The sequence below is a fragment of the Furipterus horrens genome, unplaced genomic scaffold, assembly GCF_987537825.1.
Source record: "Furipterus horrens unplaced genomic scaffold, mFurHor1.1.pri manual_scaffold_10, whole genome shotgun sequence".
NCBI lineage: Eukaryota > Metazoa > Chordata > Mammalia > Chiroptera > Furipteridae > Furipterus > Furipterus horrens.
In genome coordinates this window covers 46714264-46741160 of record NW_028327180.1, presented here as the reverse complement: position 1 = coordinate 46741160, position 26897 = coordinate 46714264, and the positions used below count along the sequence as shown (strand labels likewise).

General features: G+C 43.0%; 1 protein-coding gene across 2 annotated transcripts; it reads left to right on the top strand.

Moving 5' to 3' along the window:
- Window positions 1–10: 10 nt before the first annotated feature.
- On the top strand, window positions 11–24094 carry CALR3 (calreticulin 3). Of its 2 annotated transcripts, XM_090288882.1 has the most exons (9): window positions 11–163; window positions 281–382; window positions 3076–3279; window positions 12509–12603; window positions 15542–15718; window positions 20758–20865; window positions 20955–21086; window positions 22231–22323; window positions 23495–24094. In XM_090288882.1, exons 1-9 carry the CDS (start codon window positions 73–75, stop codon window positions 23636–23638), a joined length of 1146 nt encoding a protein of 381 aa, XP_090145008.1. In that variant the 5' UTR covers window positions 11–72; the 3' UTR covers window positions 23639–24094. The 2 variants fall into 2 exon arrangements, with proteins under 2 accessions (XP_090145008.1, XP_090145009.1); XM_090288883.1 differs by lacking the exons at window positions 11–163; window positions 281–382 and adding an exon at window positions 687–883.
- The last annotated feature ends 2803 nt before the right edge of the window (window positions 24095–26897 follow it).

The following is a 26897-nucleotide window of genomic DNA, read 5'->3' as shown; positions in this document are numbered from 1 at the left end:
GAGACAGACCCGGCGCTGTGCAGACACCGCTGGGAGCAACGGGGTGGCTACTGCAAGTTCCGCACGCTTTCCATGGCCACGGCTCCGGTCCTGCTCTGTGCGGTCTGCGTGCTGCGTGTGACGCTAGCCACCGTCTACTTCCAGGAAGAGTTTCTAGACGGAGGTGAAGAGGGGTCGTAAACTCCTCCATTTCCTGCTGCCTAACGGATGGCCCGAGTCGCTTTTGGCCCACGACACAGATTAAGTTTTCAGCCCTAACCGGTTTTGTTTTCCCCCACAGAGCGCTGGAGGAACCGATGGGTGCAATCCACTAATGACTCCCAATTTGGGCATTTTAGACTCTCTTCGGGAAAATTTTATGGCCATAAAGAGAAAGACAAAGGTTAGTTTAGGGTGCCTGAGAAAATTAAGCTAAATGTTAAATCCCCCAAAGCAACCGTTCAATGTAGGTTGTGGCTCACCCCTAAGAGTTCTTACTCACCTTCACAGGTTACGAAACTAAGGCTTGTGTAGGGTGTAGCGTTATTTCTCGTTTTAGCGCGCGCGCTCTCTCTCTCTTTTCTTGCCTAGAACACCCCGTTTTGTATGCACTTCGGAAACTCCAGGCACTTACCCTGAGGAGGAGGAAAAGAGGATACTTCTATCTCTTTCTCTCTCTTTTTTTTTTTTTTTTAGACTTTACTTATTTTTTCTTAGAGAAAGGGAGGGAAAAAGAGAGGGAGAGAAACATCGATATGCAAGAGCTACATGGATTGGTTGCTTCTCACTTGCCCACAACTGGGGATCTGGCCTGCAACCCAGGCTTGTGCCCTGAATGGGAATCAAACCAGTGACCTTTCGGTTCGCAAGCCGGCCCTCAATCCACTGAACCACACCAGCCAGGGTGAGGATATTTTTCATTTTAATTTTCACTTTAAGAAGGAAAAAAAACAAAAACGAGGAAAAAGTTAAATGCTGTCAAGTGTAACAGATCTAATGGTGTCCAACAGGATGAATGTTTACATCTGTACATGCAGGTCAAGCTAGGGAACATTTTCAGTTCTTCACAGAAGCCTCCCTTATTACCCCCGCCCTCAAAGTCAGTGGCCTTCTGGTTCCAAGATAACCTCTATTCTGGATTCTCATACCTGATGATCAAAGGTAGACAAAGTACAGGTCGTCTCCGCCTGTGGTTCTTTTGTTTTTGTTTTTTGTTTTTTATACATCCAGCAAGCTGAGAATGGTTTTTTACTTTGTTGGGGGGAAAGTGAAAGGGGAATAGTATCTCATGAAACTTAAAAATTATATAAAATTCAATGAAATATACAGAATTTAGATGTCCATAAAGGTTTAAATTTTTTAAATTTATTTTAGACAGACAGAGATAGACATTGATTTGTTGTTCCACTTATTTACGCATTCATTGGTTGATTCTTGTATGTGCCCTGACCAGGGATGGAACTTACAACCTTGGCGTATCAGGACAACTAACTAACTGATCTACGCAGGCTGAGCTAATAAAGTTTTAATGGAACACAGTCATGCTCATTTGTTTGCGTAGGGTTTCTAGCTGCTTTCAATACTACAAAGGCAGAATTGAGTAGTTGAGACAGACACCAAATGGCTGACAAAGTCTAAAATATTTATTCTTTGCCCTTACAGAAAAAGTTTGCTGACCCGTGATTTAGATGAAAAATTTCACCTCTTCACCACCTTCCATTCAACTTTTATCTTGGCCCTGTTACTCCAATGTTGCCCTGTCTGGCAGCTGCTGGTTTTCAATTTTGCATGCATTGTTTTATAAGTTACATGTTGATCCAAAGAGTTGGTCAAATTTCAGGCTATATGACAAAAAAATGGAGTGAAAACAGGTGATTCTGTGAGGCTTGTTCAAGGAGAAGGTGCTCCCACTTAGAGTCACTTGGGTTTTTCCACAATGTTTTTCTTTCCTTCAATCTGGAATCCTGAGGTTCTGTGTATGGTTTTCATTCTAGCACGTGTCTACTGAGTGGGTGGGTGGGGCACTGAAAATACAGGTTAATTTGGCCTCTTCTGTTGCAGCCTCCTGGGACCATGATATAGAAGCCATTGTTGGAAAAAGAAACAGAATTTAGCCAGACAGAGATGGGAAGTGGTGAGAGACCATGGAGGTGGCTGAGGAGGGTGTTAAGATATGGAGGGGATGGTGAAGCATATGGTCTTAGGAATTGCCTCAATGGAAAAGGCCAAGGGAGGAAGAGGGGCTACAAATCTGAGAAAGGGAAAGGTAAGGAAAGAATGGAAGACACCAATAGAGGTGTGTTAGTAGGGAGTTCAGCCATGAGTTCAGGATGTATTGATACAAATGCCAAGTTCATTTATGGTGACTCTCAGTATAGGCCAGAGTATGGAGCAAGGAAGGGTGGGTTATAATAAGACTGGCTCTGTTTTCAGGTTTGTTTGATGGATTCCAGTATAAGATAAGGATTAGGTACAGAGCCTAGGGGCTACTGAAAGGGGGGTTATAGTATTGAAGTGAACACTTACATTTATAAAACAATTATGAGATGATTCACATGACAAAGGATGGTTGCTCCATAAAAAGATGACACCCATGAGCCAGCTCACCCAGTGCAATGAAGCACTTTTTTACAGCTCAGCACTCTGTCCTCCACATGCTATTGTGTCTCTTAAGTCACTGTTTTAAGACAAGAATTAAGGAAAAGAAGTAGAATGCTTTGTTTTTTAATTCAGTTGCTACACAATCTTCCTTGTATATTCCCACCCCTTGGAAGATGAATGGAAGCAAAATTAACCTTTTATTTATAATTAGAATACACATTTGTCATTCAGAGCTGAAGCATTTTTACAACATAAGACAACAGTGGTATATTAAGTACAAAAACATCTGAGTGTGTCGAATAGAGGTTCTGGGACATCAGAGAACCTGTTACTGGTATGCACATAGTATGTTATTGTACAAATGAGCTACAGGTACTGGATGGATGTGAACAATTTATTATTATTGGGAGTAGGGGGAAAACGGTCGTTTTAATTCCCTACGTCACTGAGCAACCTGTCATTCTTAATCTTTCATGAGCGTTTTTTTGTTTGAAGGTCTGCAAACCACTCAAAACAGCCGATTCTATGCCATCTCTGCACGGTTCAAACCATTTAGCAATAAAGGGAAGACACTTGTCATTCAGTACACAGTGAAACACGAGCAGAAGATGGACTGTGGAGGGGGCTACGTGAAGATCTTCCCTGCAGATGTGGATCAGAAGAACCTGAATGGAAAGTCTCCATACTATATCATGTTTGGTGAGTTCAGGTAGTCCAGTGCAGTAATTTCTGGTGACTTGGAAAACCCTTCCACCTTGTAGGATCTTTAGACTAAGATTGCTAAAATAGTAATATTGAGTATATCTGACCAAAGGTTTTTAATACTGCTAAATTTATTTACTATTATAAAAATGGAACTGTACCATTCTATTATGCTTTTGAGAAAGTTATTTATTTAACATTAATGTAGACCTAAGTCGGCAGCCGTCCGTCTCGAGAGACGATGGTGTAGCTTCTTAAAAGTCTATCTGCACCGCCGAGAATGGCTGTGCAGTCCGACTCGGGAGTGACACGGTATCTGTCTCCTCCCGTGTTGAATCGACATCTTGCGATGACGCTGGAGTGTCCTCTCCTGTGAAGCTGAAGCTACAGAGCCTGGGCAGGGTGATATGGAGGGTCTGCTGTTGCCCATGCAGCAGACCCCCCCTCTCTTCTCAGCTGAAGGGTCCAAGGGGAAGACGGAGTCAATACAGCTTGGCTTCAGGTGCACCGCAGGAGTTGCCAGTGTTGACTACAACATCAAACCGCCTTAGGGACTCCGGCTCCGGATTTTCTGTCGGGGTTTACTCCCTTAGCCTTTCCCCTGAAGACGTATGCCGCAAGGCAGCGGAGGTTTTTTGGAGTCAGAGTTTTCCTTCTCTGATGTGCCCTGACTGGAAGATCAAACCAGTGACACTTATCTCGCAGGCCGACGCTCAATCCACTGAGCCAAACCAGCCAGGGGCAATGTAGACCTAAGTATTCTGAACATATCAGGAGTCAGAAAACCTTGTCCGTGGGCTTAATCAGCTCACTGCCTGTGTCTGTTATGGCCCATGAGCTGAGAATGGGTTTTAACATTTTTGAATGATTGAAAAACAATCTTAAGAAGGATAATATTTTGTACACATGAAAACGATATGAAACTCATAGTTCAGTGTCCACAAATGAAGTCTTACTGGGATGTAGCCTCACTCAGCTTATTAGCATTAGTCTAGAGCTTCTTTCAAGCAGCAATGGCAGAGTTGAGTCATTGTAACAGAGACCATACAGCACCCAAAGCTAAAAATACTTACTGTCTTGCCCATTACAGAAAGAGCTTGGCAACCCTGGGATAACATGAAGTGTCTCCCGACACCAGGGGATCTTGATTAAAATTTGTGCTGGAATGAGAAGAGACCACATTGCGTCCCAGGAACTAGACATAATTTAAGTGTGTGGTTTATAAGCTTTACAAATTAAGAGGATTCTGGGAATATGGCAGAGTAGGAAGCACCAGCAATCTGTCTTCCAACCTAGATAACAATTGTACTGGCAGAATTGCCAGATTTAAATATTTTGGAACTCCGGAGTCTGTGGAAGTATTGCAGCTTCCAGGGGAAGACTGGGAAGGTCAGTATCAGTCCATTTCAGCCTTTAGCACAGTAGCATCTACCCATCTCCCACCCATAACCACAGAGAGTTGTACAAGTGTTCCTGGAATGGCAGGACCCAGGGTGGGTAAAAAGGACTCTATCCTCCAAATATCAAGGCTCTAAGCTTTGATCACTGATTGCTGTTTCTGGTCACAAAGGTGCAGACAAAGTGATAGGCAGTCATTGCACCTCCCCTTACTGTTGTAACCTTCTCCCGTCCAACCAGAGTGACTTCCAGGGGAATTAAAGGGTCAGCGCCCTTCTCCCTGTCCTCATTTTGTACCTTTTTCCCTAAGGAAGCCAGACATTAAAGGACATTAAAACAAACAAACAAAACAAAAAAAAAACTGCAGCCCTGGCCAGGTAACTCAGTTGGTTAGAGCATCGTTTCAATATGTCAAGGTTGCAGTTTCAATCCCCGGTCAGGGCACATGCAAGAATCAACCAATGAATGAATAAAGAAGTGGAACAACAAGTCAACGTATGTCTCTGCCTGTCTGACTCTCTCTTCATCCTTCTCTCTAAAAATAAATAAATTTAAAAAAGAAAAGTTAGTTAAAAAAACTGAATATGCAAGGAAAATTAGGAAGTAGTTACACATGTTCAGGGAAAGATTCAGAAAAGACCCCAGAAAACCTTAAGTTTACACCTCAGGATGACCCTTGGCACAGAGACAGCCTACAAAAATCAATTAAAAAAAAAAAAAAACATTAAGCCCTGGGGAAGGAGTAGAGTCTGATTTCCACAGCTATCACATTATTAGATTAAAATATTAAGTGCTCAACAAATAATCACAAGGTGTACAGACAAATAGGAAAGTGTGATTCGTTGAAATGAAAAAAAAAAAAAAATCAACACAAACTGTTCCAGAAAAAGACTTGATGGCAGATCTATTAGACAAAGACCTAAATAACTGAAAGATGCACCCTCCCCCACCCCACCCCCTAAAAAAACTAAAGGAAGATGTGGGTAAAATTAAGAAAATAATATGTAAACAAATGGAAATAACAAAAGGATACAGAAAACCTAAAAAGAAATTCTGGAGCTGAAAAGTATAACTGAAATTTTAAAAAAATCACTTCAGGGAATCAAAAGCATATTTGAACAGGCAGAAGAAAGAATCAGCAAACTTGAAGGTAAGACAATGGACATGATCAATCAAGGCTGAGAAGAAGAAAGAAAAAAGATTGAAGAAAAGTGAACAGAGTCTAAGGGACTGCTGGGACACCACCAAACAGACCAACATGCACATTGTGAGAGTCCCAGAAGGAGAAGAGAGAGAAAAGGGGGCAGAGAGAGAATATTTGGAAAAAATAATTCTTGAAACTTCCCAAATTTGATGAAATACATACATGTAAACATCCAAGAAGCTCAAGGAACTCTAAGTAAGATGAACCTGAAAAAACCCACATTGTGACACATAATATAATCAAACTGTCAAAAGGTAGAGAAGTGAATAATTACATACAAAGGATTCTGAATAACATTATCAGCAGGTTTCTCAACAGGACCTTTGCAGGCCAGAAGACAGTGAGCTGATATATTCCAAGTGTTAAAAGAATCTGTCAACCAAGAATCCTATCTGGCAGAACTGTCCTTCAAAAGTGTGAGAGAAAGTAAGACATTACCAAGTATGCAAAACCTGAGTGAGTTCATGACCACTAGACTTGCCTTGCAAGAAATGCTCAAGGGAGCCCTACGAGGTGAAATGAAAGGAAACCAGACAGTAACCAATCCTCAAACTTTTCCAAAAAATTGAAGTGAAGGACAGACTTACTAACTCATTCTGTGAAGCCAACATTACCCTGATACCAAAACCAGACAAATACTATAAGAAAAATAGCTTTTATAAACCTTGAGGCAAAAATCTTCAACAAAATAATAGTAAAGGGAATTCAGCAGCATATTAAAAGGATTGTATGTATCCCATGACCTGCCAGCATTTATTCCTGGACTGCAAGGATGGTTTGACATACTAAAATTGGTCAAATATAATATCCCACATCAACAGAATGAAGGGGGAAGAAAAGCATGATCCTTGCAATTGATGCAGAAAAAGCACTTGATAAAATTCAACACCGTTTTTTGATAAAAACTCTCAATAAACTAAAACTACCTCAACATAATAAAAGTCATGTGAAAAACTCACAGCAAACATCTTACTCAATGGTGAAAGAATGAAAGCTTTCCCTCTAAGATTAGGAACAAGACAAGGATGTTCTCTTTCATTTTTACTCAACACAGTACTCAAAGTTCTAGTCAGAGCATTTGGATGAGAAAAAAAAAAAAAAAAAAGACATCCAACTGGAAAGGAAGGGGAAAAGTTATCTTTGTTTTCAGATGACATAATCTTATATGTAGAAAACCCTAAAGATTGCGCCAAAAAAACTTTTAGAACTAATGAATAAATTCAGCAAAGTAGCAGGATACCAAGTCAATGTGGAAAAAAAAAGTTGTATTTCTATAGACAAACAATGAACAATCTGAAAAAGGAAATTACAAAAACAGTTACACTTACAATAGACTCTAAAGGAGTAAAATACTTAGGAATTAATATACCTAAGGAGACAAAAGACATGTAAAATGAAAACTACAAGATGTTGCTGAAAGAAATTAAGTAAATGGAAACACATCCTACATTTATGGATTGGAAGACATAATATTGTTAAAATGCCAATATTACCCAGAGCGATCTATAAATTCAATCCAATCTCTATCAAAGTTCCAATTTTTTTTTTTTTTTTTTTTTTACAGAAATAGAAAAACGCATCCTAAAATTCATATGGACTCTCAAGAGACTCTGAATAGCCAAAGCAATCTTAAAAAAGAAAACTGGACACAGGAGACTTCCGGCCAAGATGGGGGCCTAGAATGACATGCTCCATCTCCCTCCACAACTAGGAAGGAATACAACAGAAAAAACCAGAAGTTCCAGAAAAATAAATAGAAGTCCAACATATGAAGTTGTAAAGAAGTGGTGCTCATCCGGATGGGTAGGAGGGGCAAAGCTGGGGCAGAGAGGTCAAGCTGTACTGGCAGCGGGAGCGGGACAGTGGTAAGTACAGACACCCGTATTTAAGGGGAGGCAAGGGGCGCCTGGGGAGCACCCCCGGCTGCAAACCACACCCATCAGCTTGTGGTTCCAACACCAGGGAGGGCAGACCTCCATTGCCTTGGACTGTGAAGCCCAGAAGGTGTGGGGATGGAGGAGGAGGCTCCCAGTCTCTCAGCAGAGAGTGAACGGCAGGAATCCATCTTGGACCCCCACCCCCACAGCAAACGCCACAGCATGATGTGAGGGGTCACCCGGTTGTGACGAGTGCACGGGGCTCCGTCCCCTATAGCATAGGAGGTGTGACAGCCCTGTCCAGGAAGCAAAGGTAAACACAAAACTGTCAGGATGGCACAGATCATGATGAAGATCCTGGTGATGCAGCTGACCAGACAGCAAATATCTAATCTAACGAAGCAGCAGATAGGAAATCTTTCTGAGGCACAGTTCAGAGCTTTTGTTATACAAATGCTTACAGACCTAACAGCAGAACTTAAACAAGACAGGGAAGGAATGAAAGCTAGTCCTGCTGAAATGAACAAAAACACATATGAAACTAGTGGTGAGGGAAAGAAAACCAGGGATCAAATCAACAAATTGGAACATAGGGAAGGAACAAACAGTCAACCAGTGCAGAAAGAGGAAACAAAAAGTGAGGAAAATGAGGAGAGGTTCAGAAACTTCTGGGACAGCTATAAGCGGGCCACCATTCGAATCATAGGGTTGCCAGAAGGTGAAGAAGAAGAACTAGAAATTGAAAAAGTATGTGAAAAAATAATGAAGCAGAACTTACAGGTCCAGGAAGCACAGAGAGTTCCAAAAAAACTGGACCCAGGGAGAACCACACCAAGACACATTATAATCAAAATGCCAAAAATTAAGGATAAAGAGAGAATCATAAAAGCAGCAAGACAGAAGAAGACAATTATGTACAAAGAGATCCCAATAACACTATCAGTTCATTTCTCGAAAGAAACTCTGCAGGCAAGAAGGGACTAGCAAGAAATATTCAAAGGAATGAAAAGCAGAAACCTACAACCACGATCACTCTATCCAGCAAAGCTGTCATTCACAATAGAAGGGCAGAGAAAGCGCTTCCAGGAGAAAGTAAAACTGAAGGAGTTCATCAGATCCAAACCACTGTTATATGACATGTTAAAGGGACTTGTTTAGGAGAAAGACGATCAAAACTATGAACATTAAAATGAAAACTGTATCACAACAACCAACAGCAGAAGCTAGGGAACCGAAACAAAGGCAAACTAAGTAGGCAACGAGAGTGGGAAAAGAATGATAGGTATGGGGAACACATTGTGGGGAGGTCAGCAGGGAGGGGGAAGCGGGGAAAGGGAGGGAGATGATGCAGGAATTAAGAAGCATAGTAGGAGGGAGTGGAGTAGACAGGAAGATGTTGAGAAGAACTATGTGCACAACCAATGGGCATGGACTAAGTGGGCAGCAACTTCAGGGAAGGGGTTCACTGGGTGGAGGGGAACAAAAGGAAAAGAAATTGGGACAACTAACAGCGTAATCAATAAAGCATATTTTTAAAAAGTTAAAAAAAAAAAAAAAGACTGGAGGACTCAGCCCAAGTCCATGACAGATGAATGGATAAACAAAATGTGGGTATTCTTACATTGGAATATTACTCAACCTTAAAAAGGAAGGAAATTCTGATACATGCTACAACATGGGTGAACCTTGAAGACATTCTAAGTGAAAGAAGCAAGTCACAAAAGACTACATATTGTATTATTCTACTTAATATAGTTACTTAGATTCGTCAAGGTCATAGAGACAGACTGTAGAATAGTGGTTGCCAGGGTCTGGGAAAGGAGCAAATAGGGACTTAGTGTTTAATGAGTATAGGGTTTCCATTTTACAAGATGAAAAGAGTTGTGGAAATAGAATAACAGTGATGGCTGCACAACAATGTGAATATTTTTAATACAACTGACCTGTATACTTAAAAATGGTTCAGATGGTAAATCTTTTGTGTTTTACCACAATAAAGTGAAAAAAGCTTTAAAAATGGAAATTATTTTAAAAATAACCATCTACAATCAAAATTGGGGACTCATTCTTTAAAATTCTTTCCCCTCATCTGACACATTTGTCTCGCAAAATTTTTCTTCCCTGTAGTTTCACCATGCCTATTTTTCAATTTGTCACGATCAGCACCAGGCTGCAGACACCTGGTGATGCTGGCCTTATATTTGTATATACAGCTGGTCATGGTATCATATTATTTATATTTTGTTAGATATCAGATTATTTATCAGGTTTAGATATAACTGCTCTGTCGTTTTGGAGAGCAAGGTGACTCCTCCAAGGTCCCAGCATCAGGTAGACTCAGTTTCCTCAGATTGCACAGTCCCTAGCTCCCCTCCTAGACTCCGTTCTACTCTGCCATACCTTGCATTTACTCTTGAATTTAAAATGTGGAATGGTAAAAGTATTTTGATTTAAAAAGAAATCGAACTGTGTTGGTTTAGTTATTGTTATTCTCTCTAAAATGGATGGCAGAGATGGCTGGCAAAAAATATTACCTATTGAGTTAGAGCTGATTTCACAAACATTTGATTTAGTTTTGGTAACCAAAATATCCACCACAGTACTATTTTTAGATATCTATAGCATGTCTACTATATCTGAATTGTGAAGCAGGATACTTTGGAGTTGAAAAAAAGAAATTTTAATGAAAAAATGTAATAAAAAACATATAAATAATAAAAATAGAATTAAAAAAAGAAATTTCTGTATTATTTTTGCTTTTAACTCAAAACCAGTTTCATTTTACCCAAACCCACTATGTCACTGTTAGAACACTCCTCTGTGACGTCTCAGCTCCAGCCTGGGCTGTGAGAGCCGCTTGCTGAAGCTCGCAGTGCTGAGGGGAGGGGGGAAGTACATTTTATTGGGCTCTTGACAGGGACCTTACACATGCAATCTTAGATTATGTATAAAGCCCTGGGAAAGAGGGAACACAGCCCCCATTCTGCAAATGAGAAAACTGGCCCTCGGAATCATTACACTACTTGCCCAAACTCAGATCAGCCTGTTCAGAGTCCATCTGTCTACCCTATTTACTCAAAAAATAATAAATAAATAATCCATTATGTGTGTAAAATTTATGATTGCTGTTAACAGAAAATGTCCAGATTTTCAGGGTGTATTCTAAAGCTTAATTTAATGTTAAAAGCATATAGGTGCTTAGGAACACAGTGGGAATTTCGAAGGAAAAATAAATTTCATGTTTCAATCCTGAGGTAGTAGACTTTCATACAAATAGTTCACATAGCTTTTGTTTTAAAAATTGAACTGGAATGTTTTCCAGGGAAAACAAAACAGGAGATTACATAAACACAGTCCCCTGAGAACTCAGCTGGGAGAGGGACACGGTGTTCTTTGTCAGTCCCTCAGTGCACCACTTCCAAGCTCATTGTCTCATCTTCTCTGGCAAATTGATAATATTCTTTAGTTACATGCAGCCCGGATCTCTTTAATTTATTCTGGAGGTTCATACTGCAAGTTCTAGAAGAGATGGCAGTCATCTGCTTGTGTTTACACAGGTTTGCCTCACAGAATCCCCAGGCCGGGTGCAGGACGGGGTCAGTGGTAGAATTCAATCTGAGACAGATAGCTGCTTTAGTACCTTCCGAAGGCTTAAGGTCCATAAAGCCGTGGTAAGAGAATCCACAAAGGTCTGATGAATTTTCTCCATTCCTTCTGCAAACCTTGTTTTGTATATTCAGAAATCCTTAGTCTCCAATTGGGGAATATAGTGTCCTACAATGTTCCAGTTCCTGGGTGACTGAAACTGAACCATGTACCTATTTTATTTTATTGATTGATTTGATTTTGCAAATATTTTTAAATGAAGCTTGGCACAGTGAAACCAGGAAGGGCTTAGCACAGAAGAAGCAACAGGAGTGAGCCTAGGTGGGGCTGCTCTGGCTCACTGGGAAGTCAGAGAACAGGGGCCTTGGAGATGGGTGCAGGGGGTTAGCTGGGGATAAGCTGCTGCTGCCCATTGTCCCCCTGGTTGCAAATCTCTCATGGGGTCCCTTAGAGTTTAGGAGATGCCCGCCTGTTGGGGGAAGAAGATGGGGAAGAGAAAGGCATGCTGAACCTTGTGCCAATTAAAAATCGGTAACTTTTGAATAGGACACTCTAGATCTTACAGTTCATCAGAACCTACCTACTGATCACAGTCTCTTTTGCTTACAATTTGGGGTTATCATTGATAACATGTGTGTTGTCTTGGGGCATAACGTTAATAGCAACAAGTATTTTAAAATAATACATTAGCCCATTTAATTGGCAAAATAGCTTTGTGAAGTCCAGATTCACACTGAGGCATGGGAGGCTGCATAGTTGCAACTATATCTCAACACAGTGAATGAGAGCTTGGATTAGAGCCAGACAGTCCAGCTCCGAAGCCCTCACCTGGGCACAGGTACACCGGTCAGAGCTTTGGAGCAAGGGCCCCTGATTCAGGCAGCATGTCAGGAATGCTTATTAGCCTGTTAAACATTCCTTTTCTTACTCATGTGCTGGTTTACACTTGAGTCCACAGTAGCTGCGGGGAACAGAGAGGTGACCATCCATTTAAATATTTCCATGTACAGATCTGATTATTCCTGGACATGCAAACTTCCTGTGCCCTGGATGTGATTTCGGGAGAATGGTTGGGGTATCCTGTGGTGATGCATTATGCAAGGAAACTGAGAACAGCTAATGTTTTATTTTCTTTCTGTAGGACCTGATATTTGTGGATTTGATATCAAGAAAGTTCATGTTATTTTACATTTCAAGAATCAGTATCACTCAAACAAGAAACCTATCAGGTGTAAGGTAAATGATTTTGTATGCAAATCAGTGATTGTGTTATCTCTTGTCAGATGATAACATAAGTTTAGAGAAAATAATTTTGATCTTAAAATATTTAATTAAGCCAGGGATGGGCCTTAAAAAACAATCTCTGTCCCTGCTTTCTAGTTTAGCGGACCCATTAGAGATACTTGTTCCCTACTTTGGTTTGGTTTCTGGAGTTTTTCTCCATCAGGAGAACATACTTTTTATTGTGAGCAATGACATCAATTTATAATTTGCCCCATCAGGGTTACAACAGTATGGTCACATTTTAGCTATACCCATCATTATTAAGGAATGAAATATTCCTGATTTCATTCCTTTATTCCTGAAAATCAACCTGGAGAAATTAAAACATTTAAAAATAGGAATGTTTCTAAAGTGGAAGCATACACTCTTACCTTTTTACCCAGGGATATCTGTGAAATGAACTCTTTAGGTCTTAGGGCACCCTTTATAACTCAGTGGCCCAGCCTAGGGCTTCTCCAGAGAGGCAGCTTGTGTTAAGTGCCTAGCATGTGGGTCTGTGGAAGGGAGCTATGTTCCCCAATGTCCCCTCTTTTGACTGTACGCACCAGGAAGCAGGGACTTGTCCTCTGAGGCACCCCAGGGCCCGGAGCTCTGACATCAGAGGCCTTTGTGAATCTGGATGAATCAGGGTAGGAGGCCCCAGTGTGTTTCAAGATCATTGACAGCATGGAGTGAAAGCATTTGTAACTGCCTCTTGTTTAGTCCTAACCCAACAGGAGGCAATAGATCTATTCACAAAACGCCAGTGAGTCCCCATGGGCAGCACAGTCCCTCTTGGGGCCCCACCTACTGATGTTGTTGGTCACTTGGATTGTGAGCTCCCCTCACCCCATGCACACCATGGTCTGTTAACCCTCCCATGGAGTGATGGGAAGCTCACAATTCAAGTCTTCCTTCCCCTACTTAGCGCTTGAACCAAAGGGCAGGTCTTTACAATTGATTCCCAAGAAATTGTTCAGTTTTGCACATCAGAGTGAGGCATAGACACTCTGGAGGCTGTGAGGTCCAGCCCGGATCAGGCCTGGGAGGCCAGAGCATGACCACCTGGGGCCAACAAGACTCCAGGGCCCTGAGGGACACCAGCAGGCTGACGACTTCCTCAGATGTGTGCTGCTGTTTCTGCAACCTGTTAGAAAAATAAGGTGCATCTTCTGAAGGAGCACTTATCTGCAGCAGCTAGTTAGCATTCTGGTCTTCTCAGTGAAAAGTACCATTATTTTCAAGGGGGTTTTGATTCATTCTGTGATGCTGGAAAGAAAGGGCAAGAAGCTGTCCTGCAGGAAGTGAACAGCCCCCAAGGGGTCTGATCTGTATGTTAGAAAAACAGCTCAGCCCTGGCTGGTGTGGCTCAGTGGGTTTAGCACTGGCCTGTGGACCAAAAGGTCTCTCGTCTGATTCCCAGTCAGGGCACATGCCTGGGTTGTGGGCCAGGTCCCCAGTTTGGGGCGTGCAAGAGGCAACCAACTGATCGTGTTTCTCTCGAACATCGTTTCTCTCCCTCTCTAAAATTAAATAAATAAAATATTAAAAAAGAAAAATCGCTCAGATGTTCTGGAGAGGGTGGGTGAGTTTGTCAGGCCAAGGCTCTGGTGCAATGCAGACCATAGGAGTGTTTTGACAGATAACTCAGAAGTGGGGTCCAGAGGACTTTGTGGTGCTTGGAATGTGCATACTGAGGTTGTGGACAATGACTCTCAGCAGCATTGCTATTAATCAGGAGGGAAAACAAAGGCCAAACGGGACCAGGGCAGACTGGAGAGTTGTGTTTGAACAATTAGGTGTGAAATCCTGGCAGACATCTAGGTAGAGGTGCTAATAAATTGTTGGAAATTGGAGTCTGAAGCTCGGGCTGGTGGTTGGGATTAAAGATGCCTTTTTGCGCTGTTTGCATATATGCGTGGGAGTGGATGTGATCCCTAGGAGGCTATACCCTGGTAGCCAAATCCAGCAATGGGGCCAGAGAGCCTAAAGTGTAAATTAGGAAAAGAGGCTGAGAGAAAGGCCAGCAGAGAGCATTGGGAGAAGTGGGTGCTCAGCTGTCACATCAAGTGGACTGTAGTGTTGATCCTGGACAGAGCCATGTGTTACTGTGTGGACAGCAGTGGCCTGTCCAGTAGGGCAGAACAGACAGGAGCTGAAGAGGCCTTTAGCTTTGGCTCTTGGCAGGGAGAGCATCCCACTGCCACAGACCTGTAAGATGCTGGGGCAATGGCTGCTACGCCTGAGCAGCAACAGAGTCCCTGGAGGGACTGTGAAAACGACTGTAGAGTCTGATGCAGCAGGTTGGGGCCATCTGGAGATGTGATGCTGATGCTGTGGGGCCGCACTTTGAAAACCCCTGCTGGAGTATGTGCTGCAGCAGTCCCGTCCACTGCTGACATATCCTGGGCACCCTTGGCCTCCCAAGCACCCATCACCCACCTCCCACCCCTCCCTAATTGCATGTTTGTTAAATGCTTTCCTTGTGTCTGGCCTGGGGCTTTAACCATGACCCAGAGAGACACTGGGCCTGCCCTCATGGAGTTTCAATTGTTGGACAGCTCAGAGCATCAGCGTTTGGAATCTTTCAGAATATAGAACAGGAAGTTGTTTTACACATAACTTTTCATAAACAGCTCCATTGTCCCATGGTTTACAACAACCACCCCATCATAACTCCGGTGGGATTATAGTGGAAGCCAGTACCTTTGCACAAAAGGGAACCAGCAGTGCTCCAAAAAGGGGTGAGTCCTCTGCAGGACACCCTGTTATAGTCCAGTCAACCCCTACTCCTGGAACCTCTCCTCTTGCTGATAATAGCAAGTCTTTTTGACTGATGATAACTTCAACTCCATGCGTCACCTGCTTGAAATATCTCTTTGTCATCCTTTTTCTCCCCTAAAATGTGCAGGTTGATGGCTTTACACACCTCTACACTCTGATCTTAAGACCAGATCTCACTTACGAAGTGAAGATTGATGGCCAAACGATTGAATCCGGAGGCATTGAGTATGACTGGAACTTAACATCACTGAAGAAGATGGAGAAGTCTTCAGCAGAGTTCAGGGAGAGAGAGGACAAACCCCAGGTGTGGATTTTCCCCAAACAATTCTAGAAAATGTTCAAGTGAATTCTGTAAGTACCAGGTCCTGTACGATGCTGCATGACTCGTCGTCATGATGAAAACATCATGATGATCAAAATGCTCTCTCCAGCGCATATGTGCTGAAACCAGCCACAGATCTGCATGCTTAAAGGTAGTGTGAAAGAGTTTTAAAATATCTGAGATCAGAGCAAGTAGGGTTTGTTCTTTTTAACCAAGGTTAAATGCATCCAAAAAATGAATTTATTTTTTGTTATTCTGCATTTGAACATGAAGTATTTTTTTGAGCCTCACTCTTGTGACTGATGAGCAAGATTAGTTAATGTAACAGTTATGTATGAATTTCCTAGGGCTGCTGTAACCAAGCATTTTTAAAGATTTTTATTTATTTATTTATAGAGAGAGGGGAAGGGAGAGAGAAAGACAGAGAGAAACATCAATGTGTGTGGTTGCCTCTCCCACGCTCCCAACTAGGGACCTGGCCCACAACTCAGGCATGTGCCCTGACTGGGAATTGAACCAGCAACCCTTTGGCTCGCAGGCCGGTGCTCAATCCACTGGGCCACACCAGCCAGGGCTCTTTTAATTCTTCTTGAAGCCAGAGTTAGAAATCAATGTGTCGGCAGGGCCGCACTCCCTCTGAAGGCTCTAGGGGAGGGTCCTCCCTGTGTTCTTCCAGCTGTCTGTTCCCCTGAGGCATTCCCTAGCTAACAGACACATCACTCCAGTGTCTGGCTTCATCTCCACATGGCCTTCTCCTCTTGTGTCTTTTTTTTTTAAATATGCTTTATTGATTATGCTGTTACAGTTTCCCAATTTCTTTTCCCTTTGTTCCCCTCCACCCAATGCCCCCCCTCCCTCCAGTTGTTCCTCCACCCCAAGTCCATGCCCATTGGTTGTGCATATAGTTCTTCTCAACATCTTCCTGTCTACTCCACTCCCTCCTACTGTGCTTCTTAATTCCTGTACCATCTCCCCCCCTTTCCCCGCTTCCCCCTCCCTGCTGACCTCCCCACAATGTGTTCCCCATACCTATCATTCTTTTCCCACTCTCGTTGCCTACTTAGTTTGCCTTTGTTTCGGTTCCCTAGCTTCTGTTGTTGGTTGTTGTGATACAGTTTTCATTTTAATGTTCATAGTTTTGATCGTCTTTCTCCTAAACAAGTCCCTTTAACATGTCATATAACAGTGGTTTGGATCTGATGAACTCCTTCAGTTTTACTTTCTCCTGGAAGCGCTTTCTCTGCCCTTCTATTCTGAATGACAGCTTTGCTGGATAGAGTGATCGTGGTTGTAGGTTTTTGCTTCTCATTCCTTTGAATATTTCTTGCTAGTCCCTTCTTGCCTGCAGAGTTTCTTTCGAGAAATGAACTGATAGTGTTATTGGGATCTCTTTGTACATAATTGTCTTCTTCTGTCTTGCTGCTTTTATGATTCTCTCTTTATCCTTAATTTTTGGCATTTTGATTATAATGTGTCTTGGTGTGGTTCTCCCTGGGTCCAGTTTTTTTGGAACTCTCTGTGCTTCCTGGACCTGTAAGTTCTGCTTCATTATTTTTTCACATACTTTTTCAATTTCTAGTTCTTCTTCTTCACCTTCTGGCAACCCTATGATTCGAATGGTGGCCCGCTTATAGCTGTCCCAGAAGTTTCTGAACCTCTCCTCATTTTCCTCACTTTTTGTTTCCTCTTTCTGCACTGGTTGACTGTTTGTTCCTTCCCTATGTTCCAATTTGTTGATTTGATCCCTGATTTTCTTTCCCTCACCACTAGTTTCATATGTGTTTTTGTTCATTTCAGCAGGACTAGCCTTCATTCCTTCCCTGTCTTGTTTAAGTTCTGCTGTTAGGTCTGTAAGCATTTGTATAACAAAAGCTCTGAACTGTGCCTCAGAAAGATTTCCTATCTGCTGCTTCGTTAGATTAGATATTTGCTGTCTGGTCAGCTGCATCACCAGGATCTTCATCATGATCTGTGCCATCCTGACAGTTTTGTGTTTACCTTTGCTTCCTGGACAGGGCTGTCACACCTCCTATGCTATAGGGGACGGAGCCCCGTGCACTCGTCACAACCGGGTGACCCCTCACATCATGCTGTGGCATTTGCTGTGGGGGTGGGGGTCCAAGATGGATTCCTGCCGTTCACTCTCTGCTGAGAGACTGGGAGCCTCCTCCTCCATCCCCACCCCCTCTGGGTCTCACAGTCTTAAGGCAATGGGGGTCTGCCTTCCCCGGCATTGGAATCATAACTGACAGGTGTGGTCTGCAGCCAGTGATGCTCCCCAGGCGCTTCTCACCTCCCCTTAAATATGGGTGTCTGTGCTTACTGCCGTCCCGCCGCCATTGCTGCTGCTGCCGCTGCCAGCACAGCTAGACCTCTCTGCCCCGGCTTTGCCCCTTCTACCCGTCCAGATGAGCACCACTTCTTTATATCTTCATACGTTGGACTTCCATTTATTTTCTAGAACTTCTGGTTATTTCTGGTTTTGCAGTAGTAGTATTCCTTCTTAGTTGTGGAGGAAGATGGAGTGTGTCAGTCTAGGCCTCCATCTTGGCCGGAAGTCTCCTGTCTGTGTTTGCCTCTGAGTCTTAGGTAGAGCTGTCCCTCCTGTGACGTTGTAAGGGGCGGAACCTTAGGGATTCATCAGTACAGGGTGACCGTTTCACCACGTTGTGGCACTATATGTGGGGGAGGGGTCTGAGAGGGGACAATGCCGCTTGCCCAGCACTTGCTCCTTTTCCAGGCACTACTCCCATTTCCGTATGGGACTGGCGCCTCTCTAGCTGTTGCCCAGGCCGTCGTTCCCAGAGTGGATGGGTCTGCGGACGTTCTAGGACCGTGGGGGCCTTTTAAACAAGTGGACTCCGTTGAGGGACTGGCAGTTTCTGCCTCTGCCCCAACCACCACTGGTTTGTACAGTCAAAAGCAATGAGGCTTGATTTTCCCCGGTGCTGGGACCGTGAGCTGCATGGTCTGGTGAGGAGCTGGGAATGCACCCAGGTGTCCATCCTTACTTTTTAAAACATGTAACTGTGCTTTCCGCCGGCCTGGCCACTGCTGCTGCTGCTGCCACCACCACACTGTATCCTCTCCGTCCCAGCTCCGCCCCTCCTACCTGTCTGGATGAGTATTTCTTCTTTATATCTTTGTTTGTTCGACTTGCACGCAGTTTGATTTTCTGGAACTTCTGGTTGTTTCTAGTTTTGAGATAGTTGTATACTCCTTCTTAGTTGTGGAGGGAGACGCAGCATGTCTGTCTACACCTTCATCTTGGCCGGAAGTCTCCTCTTCCATCTCTTATAAAGACATATATCATTGGATTTAGGGTTCACCTGAATAATCCAGTTGATCTGCCTCAAGCAGATTCGATTCCCAGATTTCCAACTTTAGGATACGGACAAATCTTTTTGGGAACTACACACTACAGCTACTTTTTTTTTTCAGTCTACGTTTCTTTATTGTTGTAACATTTTGTTTTGAACATCAGATACTGCACCAAAACATGTGCCATTTATCTGAAGACAGTTATTTTTGTCATAACTAGAGTACTAGGTTGATGTTGACAATTTCTGACAACTTATAATTTATTAGTTGCATTGCTATCTAATAATCAAATACTTCATCACAGACTGAATATAATTATTAAACCAAAATGGCATCTTGTTTAGACTATTAAATTATGTGGCAATCCTTTTTTTCATAGGTAATTGAAAGTTAAGTGCCATGAATTTGGAATCCATGGTGTGCAATCAATGAGAATGATTTCAGATTAGGGTAAATCCCCTATCATATAAGGTTTTAACATCATTTCTCAAGAAAAAAAGCAAAGTTTTCTCCTCCTTTCTTACCTTAAAAACAAACCCAAAAAGGTGTTTTCACCTGGAAAGAGCACTTACTTTAAACAAGGCACAGAATGGCAAAGAAACCCTGCACCCCACCCCCCACCTGCCCCAGCAGTCAGGGGGCTAATTGGTCTTTCAGAAGCTCCTTCCTGAACTGTGTTTTATCCCTATGCTCAGTGCTTGTGAGCTCCTAAACATATTAGTTCACTATTCTACTAGGGAGCCTGCTACTCATATTAAATTGTAACCATTTTCTGTATCCTAACACAGCAGGGGTTCATCATTGCCATTTGGGGTCTGGTCAAAAAGCAGGATAGGTGACTAACTCCCATGTGTGAATTGTTGAGAAGTTACAGAATATCATACAAAAGCTGCTAAGTGAAAAACATTTACAATTTCTCAGTTCTAAAAAAGAAAACACCATTGTAAACGACTTTGATGCTTTTATGTGTTTGTCTGAATATTAATCCATAACAACTTTTTCTCATCCATTCACTTACTCAACAACTGTTTACTCAATACCTACTATGCCATATACAGATGTATATAGAAATGTATATATAGGTACATATATGTGTATAACTGTGTATATTTTTATATATTATACATAGATGCATATATATATATAAATATATGCATGTGTATAAACGTGTATATCTGTGTGCGTATGTGTTATATATGTGTGTCTATATGTGAGTGGTTACATATCTATAAAAGGACTCAATAATAATTTCTTTTCTCATGCTACCCAGGTAAGTGTTGGGACATTTTTTACTTGTCCAGCCTCTCTGGAATAGTCTGTGTGTGACTATGATATAGGACAGGCTTAACCTAACCATCAGTGAATGTGTGGCCCCTTTCCCACCATCACTTTTTGCCCACCATTTTACCTTTAGCCACTGTTTCAAGTTTTCCATGTTGCCATGTGTCTCCACAGCATGGAGAAAGTGCTGCAGTCCCATGGGTTGGGGCATGCGTGGGGGTTAGATAAACATCCGGCTAGTTCATGGCCCTGAGACCCTCGGTGGGATCTGGACCTTGATCACTCAGCCCATTAACCACCAAGTTGAGGAGATGAGGAAATAGCAACCCGGCTCACAGGCCTGCCCCTGCCTCCTGGTAGCTAAGAATTTCCTTTCTCAAATCTGAGAATCCTTTTTTTTTTCTTACATGTATTTTAAGGATTGGGAGAAGCATTTTCTGGATGCCAGTGCCAGCAAGCCAAGCGACTGGAACCACAAACTGGACGGGGACTGGCAGGCATCAATGCTGCAAAAGCCTCCATACCAGGTGCGGATGTCTTCTTCCTGTGACACTCTTAGGCTGCCGCCTCCCCTGCTGCATCACTGGGGACCACCATATATGGTTTGTTGTTGCAGGATGGCCTGAAACCAGAAGGTATAGATAAAGACGTTTGGCTCCATCAAAAGATGAAAAACACCAACTATTTGACAGAGTATGACCTCTCAGAATTTGAGAACATCGGTGCCATTGGGCTGGAGCTTTGGCAGGTCACTGGTTTCTGTTTTGTTTATTTAGAGAAAGGAGAAGGAAGAGAGGGAGAAGGAGAGGGAGGAGGGGAGGGAGGGAAGGAGGGAGGGAGAGAGAGAGAGACATCAATTTGTTTTTCCACTTATTTATGCTTTCATTGGTTGATACTTGTATGTACCCTGACCAGGATCAACCCTCAACCTTGGAATATCAGGATGATGCTCTAACTGACTGGGCTACTCAGCCAGGGCAGGTCACTGGGTTTTAAATTTGCTTTAGCTTAATTACTCAGAACTTCAGCATAACCTTTTTTAAAAAAGATTTTATTAATTTTTTTAGAGAGAAGGGAAGGGAGGGAGAGAATCATCAATGTGTGGTTGCTTCTTGTGTGCCCTCAACTGGGGACCTGGCCCACACTCTAGGCATGTGCCCTGACTGGGAATCAAACCAGCAACCCTTTGGTTTGCAAGCCGGCATTCAATCCACTGAGCCACACCAGCCAAGGCGAACTTCTTAATTTATATATCTGGTATTCCTTGAGCTCCTGCTGTGTGCCTGGCACCCATACCTGGACTTGAGACATACAGCTGTGGCCAAAACAGATGACCTTCCCATCCTCTGAGCACTTCCTGTCTGCCTCCCTGCACCCTGAAAATTGGTCACTTTTCTGCTCAAAGCTGATCTGTGGATCCATCAGCTCTAGGACAAGATTGCAGATCCTGATGCAACAGGTCCAGGGTGGAGCTTGAGACTCTGCATTTCCACCAAGCTCCCAGGTGGTGCTGGTGCTGCCAGTCCACAGCCCACAGTTGCACAGTAAGGTTCTCAAGCTGCAGTTCTCAAGCTTCTCTGAGTGCTCAAGGCATTGGGGCACTCTTCAAAGCTGGATGCTCAGGCAGCTCCCAGATCATTTACATTAGTATCCCTGAGGCTAAGACCAGGCATGAGGAGTTTCAGAAATGTTCTTGGTGATCCCGATAGGCAGCTGGGTTTGAAAACCAGTGCCCTGGAGGGAGTGGGCTTTCTAGAAACAGGTTTAAACATGTGCTGCCTCTGAGCCCTAGTCTAGTCGCTCTCACAGTACTGAGCAAAACACAGTTGTTTCTTGGTGGAAAGTTGTTACATTTCTCACATCAATAAGAAAGCCCTAATTTGCATCCCCAGGTGAGATCCGGAACCATCTTTGATAACTTCCTGATCACAGACAATGAAGAGTATGCTGAGAATTTTGGCAAGGCCACCTGGGGTGAAACAAAGGTATGATGCACTCAATCGGGTCAGGTCTTCTTTCATTATTTATTTATTTCTGTATTTGAGTCTAATATATAAGAAAGGGCTTGATAAGCTTTTACTAATGAGCACTCCACCCTGATCAAGACACAGAATGCTATCACAGGTCCAGGAGCCTCCTCACATCCCCTCCCAGCCAACAACCGCCCCCTACAAAGGATCTATCACCATAGATCAGTTTGACCTCCCTTTGAAATTCATATAAATGGAGCCATTTAATATTTACTCATTTGGACAGTGTTATGAGATACATTTATATTATCACATGCAGCACAACTGCTCATTCTTCTGTGAGAATATTCCAGAAGGTATGTATCCATTCTCTGTCACTACAGCTTTGGGTGGCTTCTAGCTCGTGGTCTCATACTTGAGGCTGTTAAAGTCATTCCTGTGTGTGTCTTTTCAGTGAACACAAGCCCAGGGGTAGACAGGCTGGGTCAGAAGGTCCCTACCAGCCAAACAGTTTTCAATGTGTCATGCAATTTTACATTCCCTGGATTTTCTCATTTAGGCTCTAAGGCCTCCTTTTATCGCCCATTCACTGGTCAGCTGGTTGAAGGACAGGGACCCACATGCTCTGGTAACAGACAAAAGGGAGTGTATTCATTTCCTGGGGCTGCCATAACAAATTACTACAAACTGGCTGGCTTAAAACAACACAAGTTTAGTTTCTCGCAGTTCTGGAGGCCAGAAGTCCAAAGTCAGTATCCATGGGCTGCAATCAAGGTGTTGGCAGGGCCACACTCCCTCTCAGGGATCTAGGGGAAAATCCTTTTCTTGCCTCTTCCAGCTCATCACTCTAATCTCTGCCTCTGTCTTGATGTGGGCTTCTCCCCTTCTGTGTGAGTTTCAAATCTCTTTCTTATGAGAATATTTATGATGGAATTTAGTGCCCACCTGATAACCCAGGGTAATCTTAACAAATTTAATTTAATCCCATTTGCAAAGACCTTTTCTCCACATAAGGTCACATTGACAGGTTCCAGGGATTAGGACCTGATAGCCTTGGGGGCTCTTCTTTAGCTGCCCTCGATGGAGGGGAGGCTTTCAGTGGAAGGCACAGGCTGTACACGAATACCCAGTTCAACCCCCAGGAAGCATAATCCCTGGCCACCTGGATCTCTGTTTCTCTCTGCAGGGCCCAGAAAGGGAGATGGATGACATCCAAGCCAAGGAGGAAGTGAAGAAGGCCCATGAGGAGGATGAGGAAGAGCTGCTGATGGGCAAGTTTGATGGGAAAGAAAGCAACTTCAGGAGATTTCACAGGAGGGATGAACTTTAGTCACCCCCGCTCCAGATAAAGATGACTGGTAAACCTTGTTTCTACTTTAATGTACATTTAAAAGCTCAAATGTCTACAAAGGTGGTAATTTGTCCAATTTTCTTGGAAAAATGTCCTACGCTTCTCAGTGGTTTCCTCAAGCCCCCACGCCTGTGCACAGGATGTTTCCTCTGTACAAACCTGAGTGCTGGAAGGCAGTGGCCGGGGAGAGGCTGGCTAAAAGCCTGACACTCTTTTCTTTCTTTTACAAAAATATTTTATTTATTTTTTATTTTTAGAGAGAGGGGGAGGGAGGAAGGGAGGAAGGGAAAGAAACACCATAGTCATCCTGTCCAGGGACTGAACCCACACCCCAGGCATGTGCCCTGACCAGAAATCGAACTAGCGACCTTCCTCTGTGTGAGATGACACCCAACCCACTGAGCCACACCAGTCAGGGCCTGATGCTCTTTTCTGAACCCCCCCAAAGTTTTATAAATAAAAGTTGGTAAAATTTATATTGACAAAGGGGAAATGGTACCTTATTTCTTCAGTTGGTAAATTACTAATAACATGAGAAAAATTTCCAATATGAAATATTTTAAAATATATATTTATTTATTTTTTAGAGAGGGGGAGGAAGGGAGAAAGAGAGGGAGAGAAACATCTATTGGCTGCCTCTCACAGGCGCCGTGAAGGGGGACTGAACCTGCAACCCAGGCATGTGCCCAACCAACTGAGCCACACGGGCCAAGGATTCAATGTGAAGTCTTTACACAACATCCTCAGCATGAAAAGGTTTTGTGTGCTCCCCTGGTGTCCTGGTTATTTTGGAGAACCTTGGCATTGTGCACAGACATTTGAAGTGCCATGAAGAAGCTGGTGCTTTTTCCTTCCTACCCTGTGACCCATTTCTGTGGCCATTAGTTCTCTGTAAGACAGAGGAATGAAATTCATTTTATTAAGTGAAAATAGTGATTACTTTCAGTTTAATGTTTTTCTTTCAAATCAAATAGCTTGCTTTTTTAAAGTCACACATAGCAGTCTTCTATTTTGAAGAGACATGTATTTATGCAGAAACTTGTCTTAGAAACAATCAAATTTAGGATACCAGAAATTTGGAATCCAATGATATTACAAATAAGCTGAATAAATTGGAAATTATATATGGCATATTGGTAGATGATCAGTGTGAAAGTCTGTTCAGAAAGTGAAATTCTGGTAAGTTTTGTTCTTGCTTTGGCCAAAGTTGGCAGAGCTTTGAACTTGGACTTTTTTAGCTGATGCTGTATTTGGTCTTCATGGTTCATCAGGGGTTGATTATCAGTCTCAGAAACTAAAAACTCCCTCTCTGTGCATGGGTGGGATTCAAATACTGCCTACCTTTTTTATCTCTGACAAGTTAGGAAGGTAAGGAGAGCCAGGTCTCTGTAGACTGCTGGAAACAATTGTATAAAGATGGGTGAGACCAGCAGAGACCCTCAGAGCATCGCTTGAAGCAGCACTATTATGGAGAAATTTCCATGAAGATGGGTTGTCTTCACCTGTGCTAGCCAATACAGTAGCCACCGGCTGCATGGGAGCCCCTGAGATGTAGCTGTGGGAGTGAGGAATGAATTTTTTTTAATTAATAAATTTTTTTAGGGCAGTTTTAGGTTCACAGAAAAACTGAGTGAAAAGTAGAGAGAGTTTCCATATACCCTGTCCCCAAATCTGTACAACTTTTCCTACCAATGACATCCCCCACCACAGTGGTACACTTGTCACAATTGATGAACTGACATGTCATTATCACCCAGACTCGATAGTTTGTATTGGGGTTCACTCCTGGTGTTATACATTCTATGGAGAAATGAATTTTTAATCTTATTTCATTGTAATTAATTAAAACTTACATAGCCACACATGGTGAGGGGCTGCCATGTTGGGCAGCACAGCCTTGTACTCTAGTGAGAGTCCCCAGGACAGTTGATCATTCCCAAGCATGGAGGCCACAGCAGTGGAGGGAATCCTAGGCCACTCAGGCTAGCTATGTGGGACTCACACAACCAAGCCTCTATTTTCAGCCAAGAAGGTGCAGGAGAGTTTGTTGTCATCATCCTTGTGAGCTCTGACAGCCAGACTGGAAGCCGCACACATTTCCCAGGTGCCCTTACCCACCAGTTTCCCATGTTCTGTTAAAAGGAGTTGGGAGGCAGGTGAAGAGAAGCCATTATTTTCAGGCTTTTGCCAACACCTTAAGCAGTGGTGACTTTAGCAACAATTGCAAAACAGCTGTGAATGGTGAGAGCCCAGTGATGATTGGTTTTGAGTAACACCTAGTTTCCTTTTGACTTTTAGCCCTATAGGGACTTGCAGCTTCCTTCAGTTATTAACCTTAGGCAACCTCACACACCCCTTCTTTTTTTCCAATAGTTCTGCATTCAATCTCCTATGTCAAATGTCTTCTGTTTGAAATATCTAGAATGACTTCTCTTTTCCTCATGGAACAGGGACTTGATAAAGTACTCAAGGTAGCTAAAAAACCTCCATCATCTCTACCTGGACCACTGCTACATCTTTTCCGATGGCCCACTCACTTCCATCCCTCTCCTCTCAGTCCACTTTGCCTACTGCATCCAGACTCACTGTTCTAGAACACAGATCTGATCATGTTTAAAACCCTCTGGCAGATTCCTGTTGTTCTTTGCACAGAGTCAAAGGAATACGGTAAAACTAGGAACTTGGAGCTCAGAGAGCAAGACAGTTTCAAGACAAGGCTGGATCACATATGGTCTTAATTCATTGCTCTTCAAACAGCAGTACTATCCCATAAGACCTATGTGATCCGGCCTCATCTTGAGACTCTCTTGCCCTCTGAGCTCCAGAGCTTCAGTCTCACTGTGTTTCTTAGTTCCTCAGCTCCCTCTGCCTGCTGTGGTCCCCAGCTCCTACCTCTGTCACCTAATGCATGTTCTACTTTCAAGCATCACACTCATGGAGTGCTCTGTAGAACCTATCCTGTCACTGTTTATAGTGGTCTGTTTGCTTATGTGATTATTTAATTGAAGTATTTTTTTCTTCACTTAGACGAGTGGTTCTCGCCATGGGGGTCTGGGACCAGATGCTTCAGCATCTCCTGGAGATTTGTTGGAAATGCAAAAATCTCAGGCCCTACCCATATCTATAAATCAGAATCAGAAGTCCAGTCTGTGTTTAGCAAGCCTTAGGGTGGTTCTGACGCAGATCCTGGGCTAGACTTCCACTCTAGTCTGTTAAGGTGAGTAGAACTTGTGTCTTC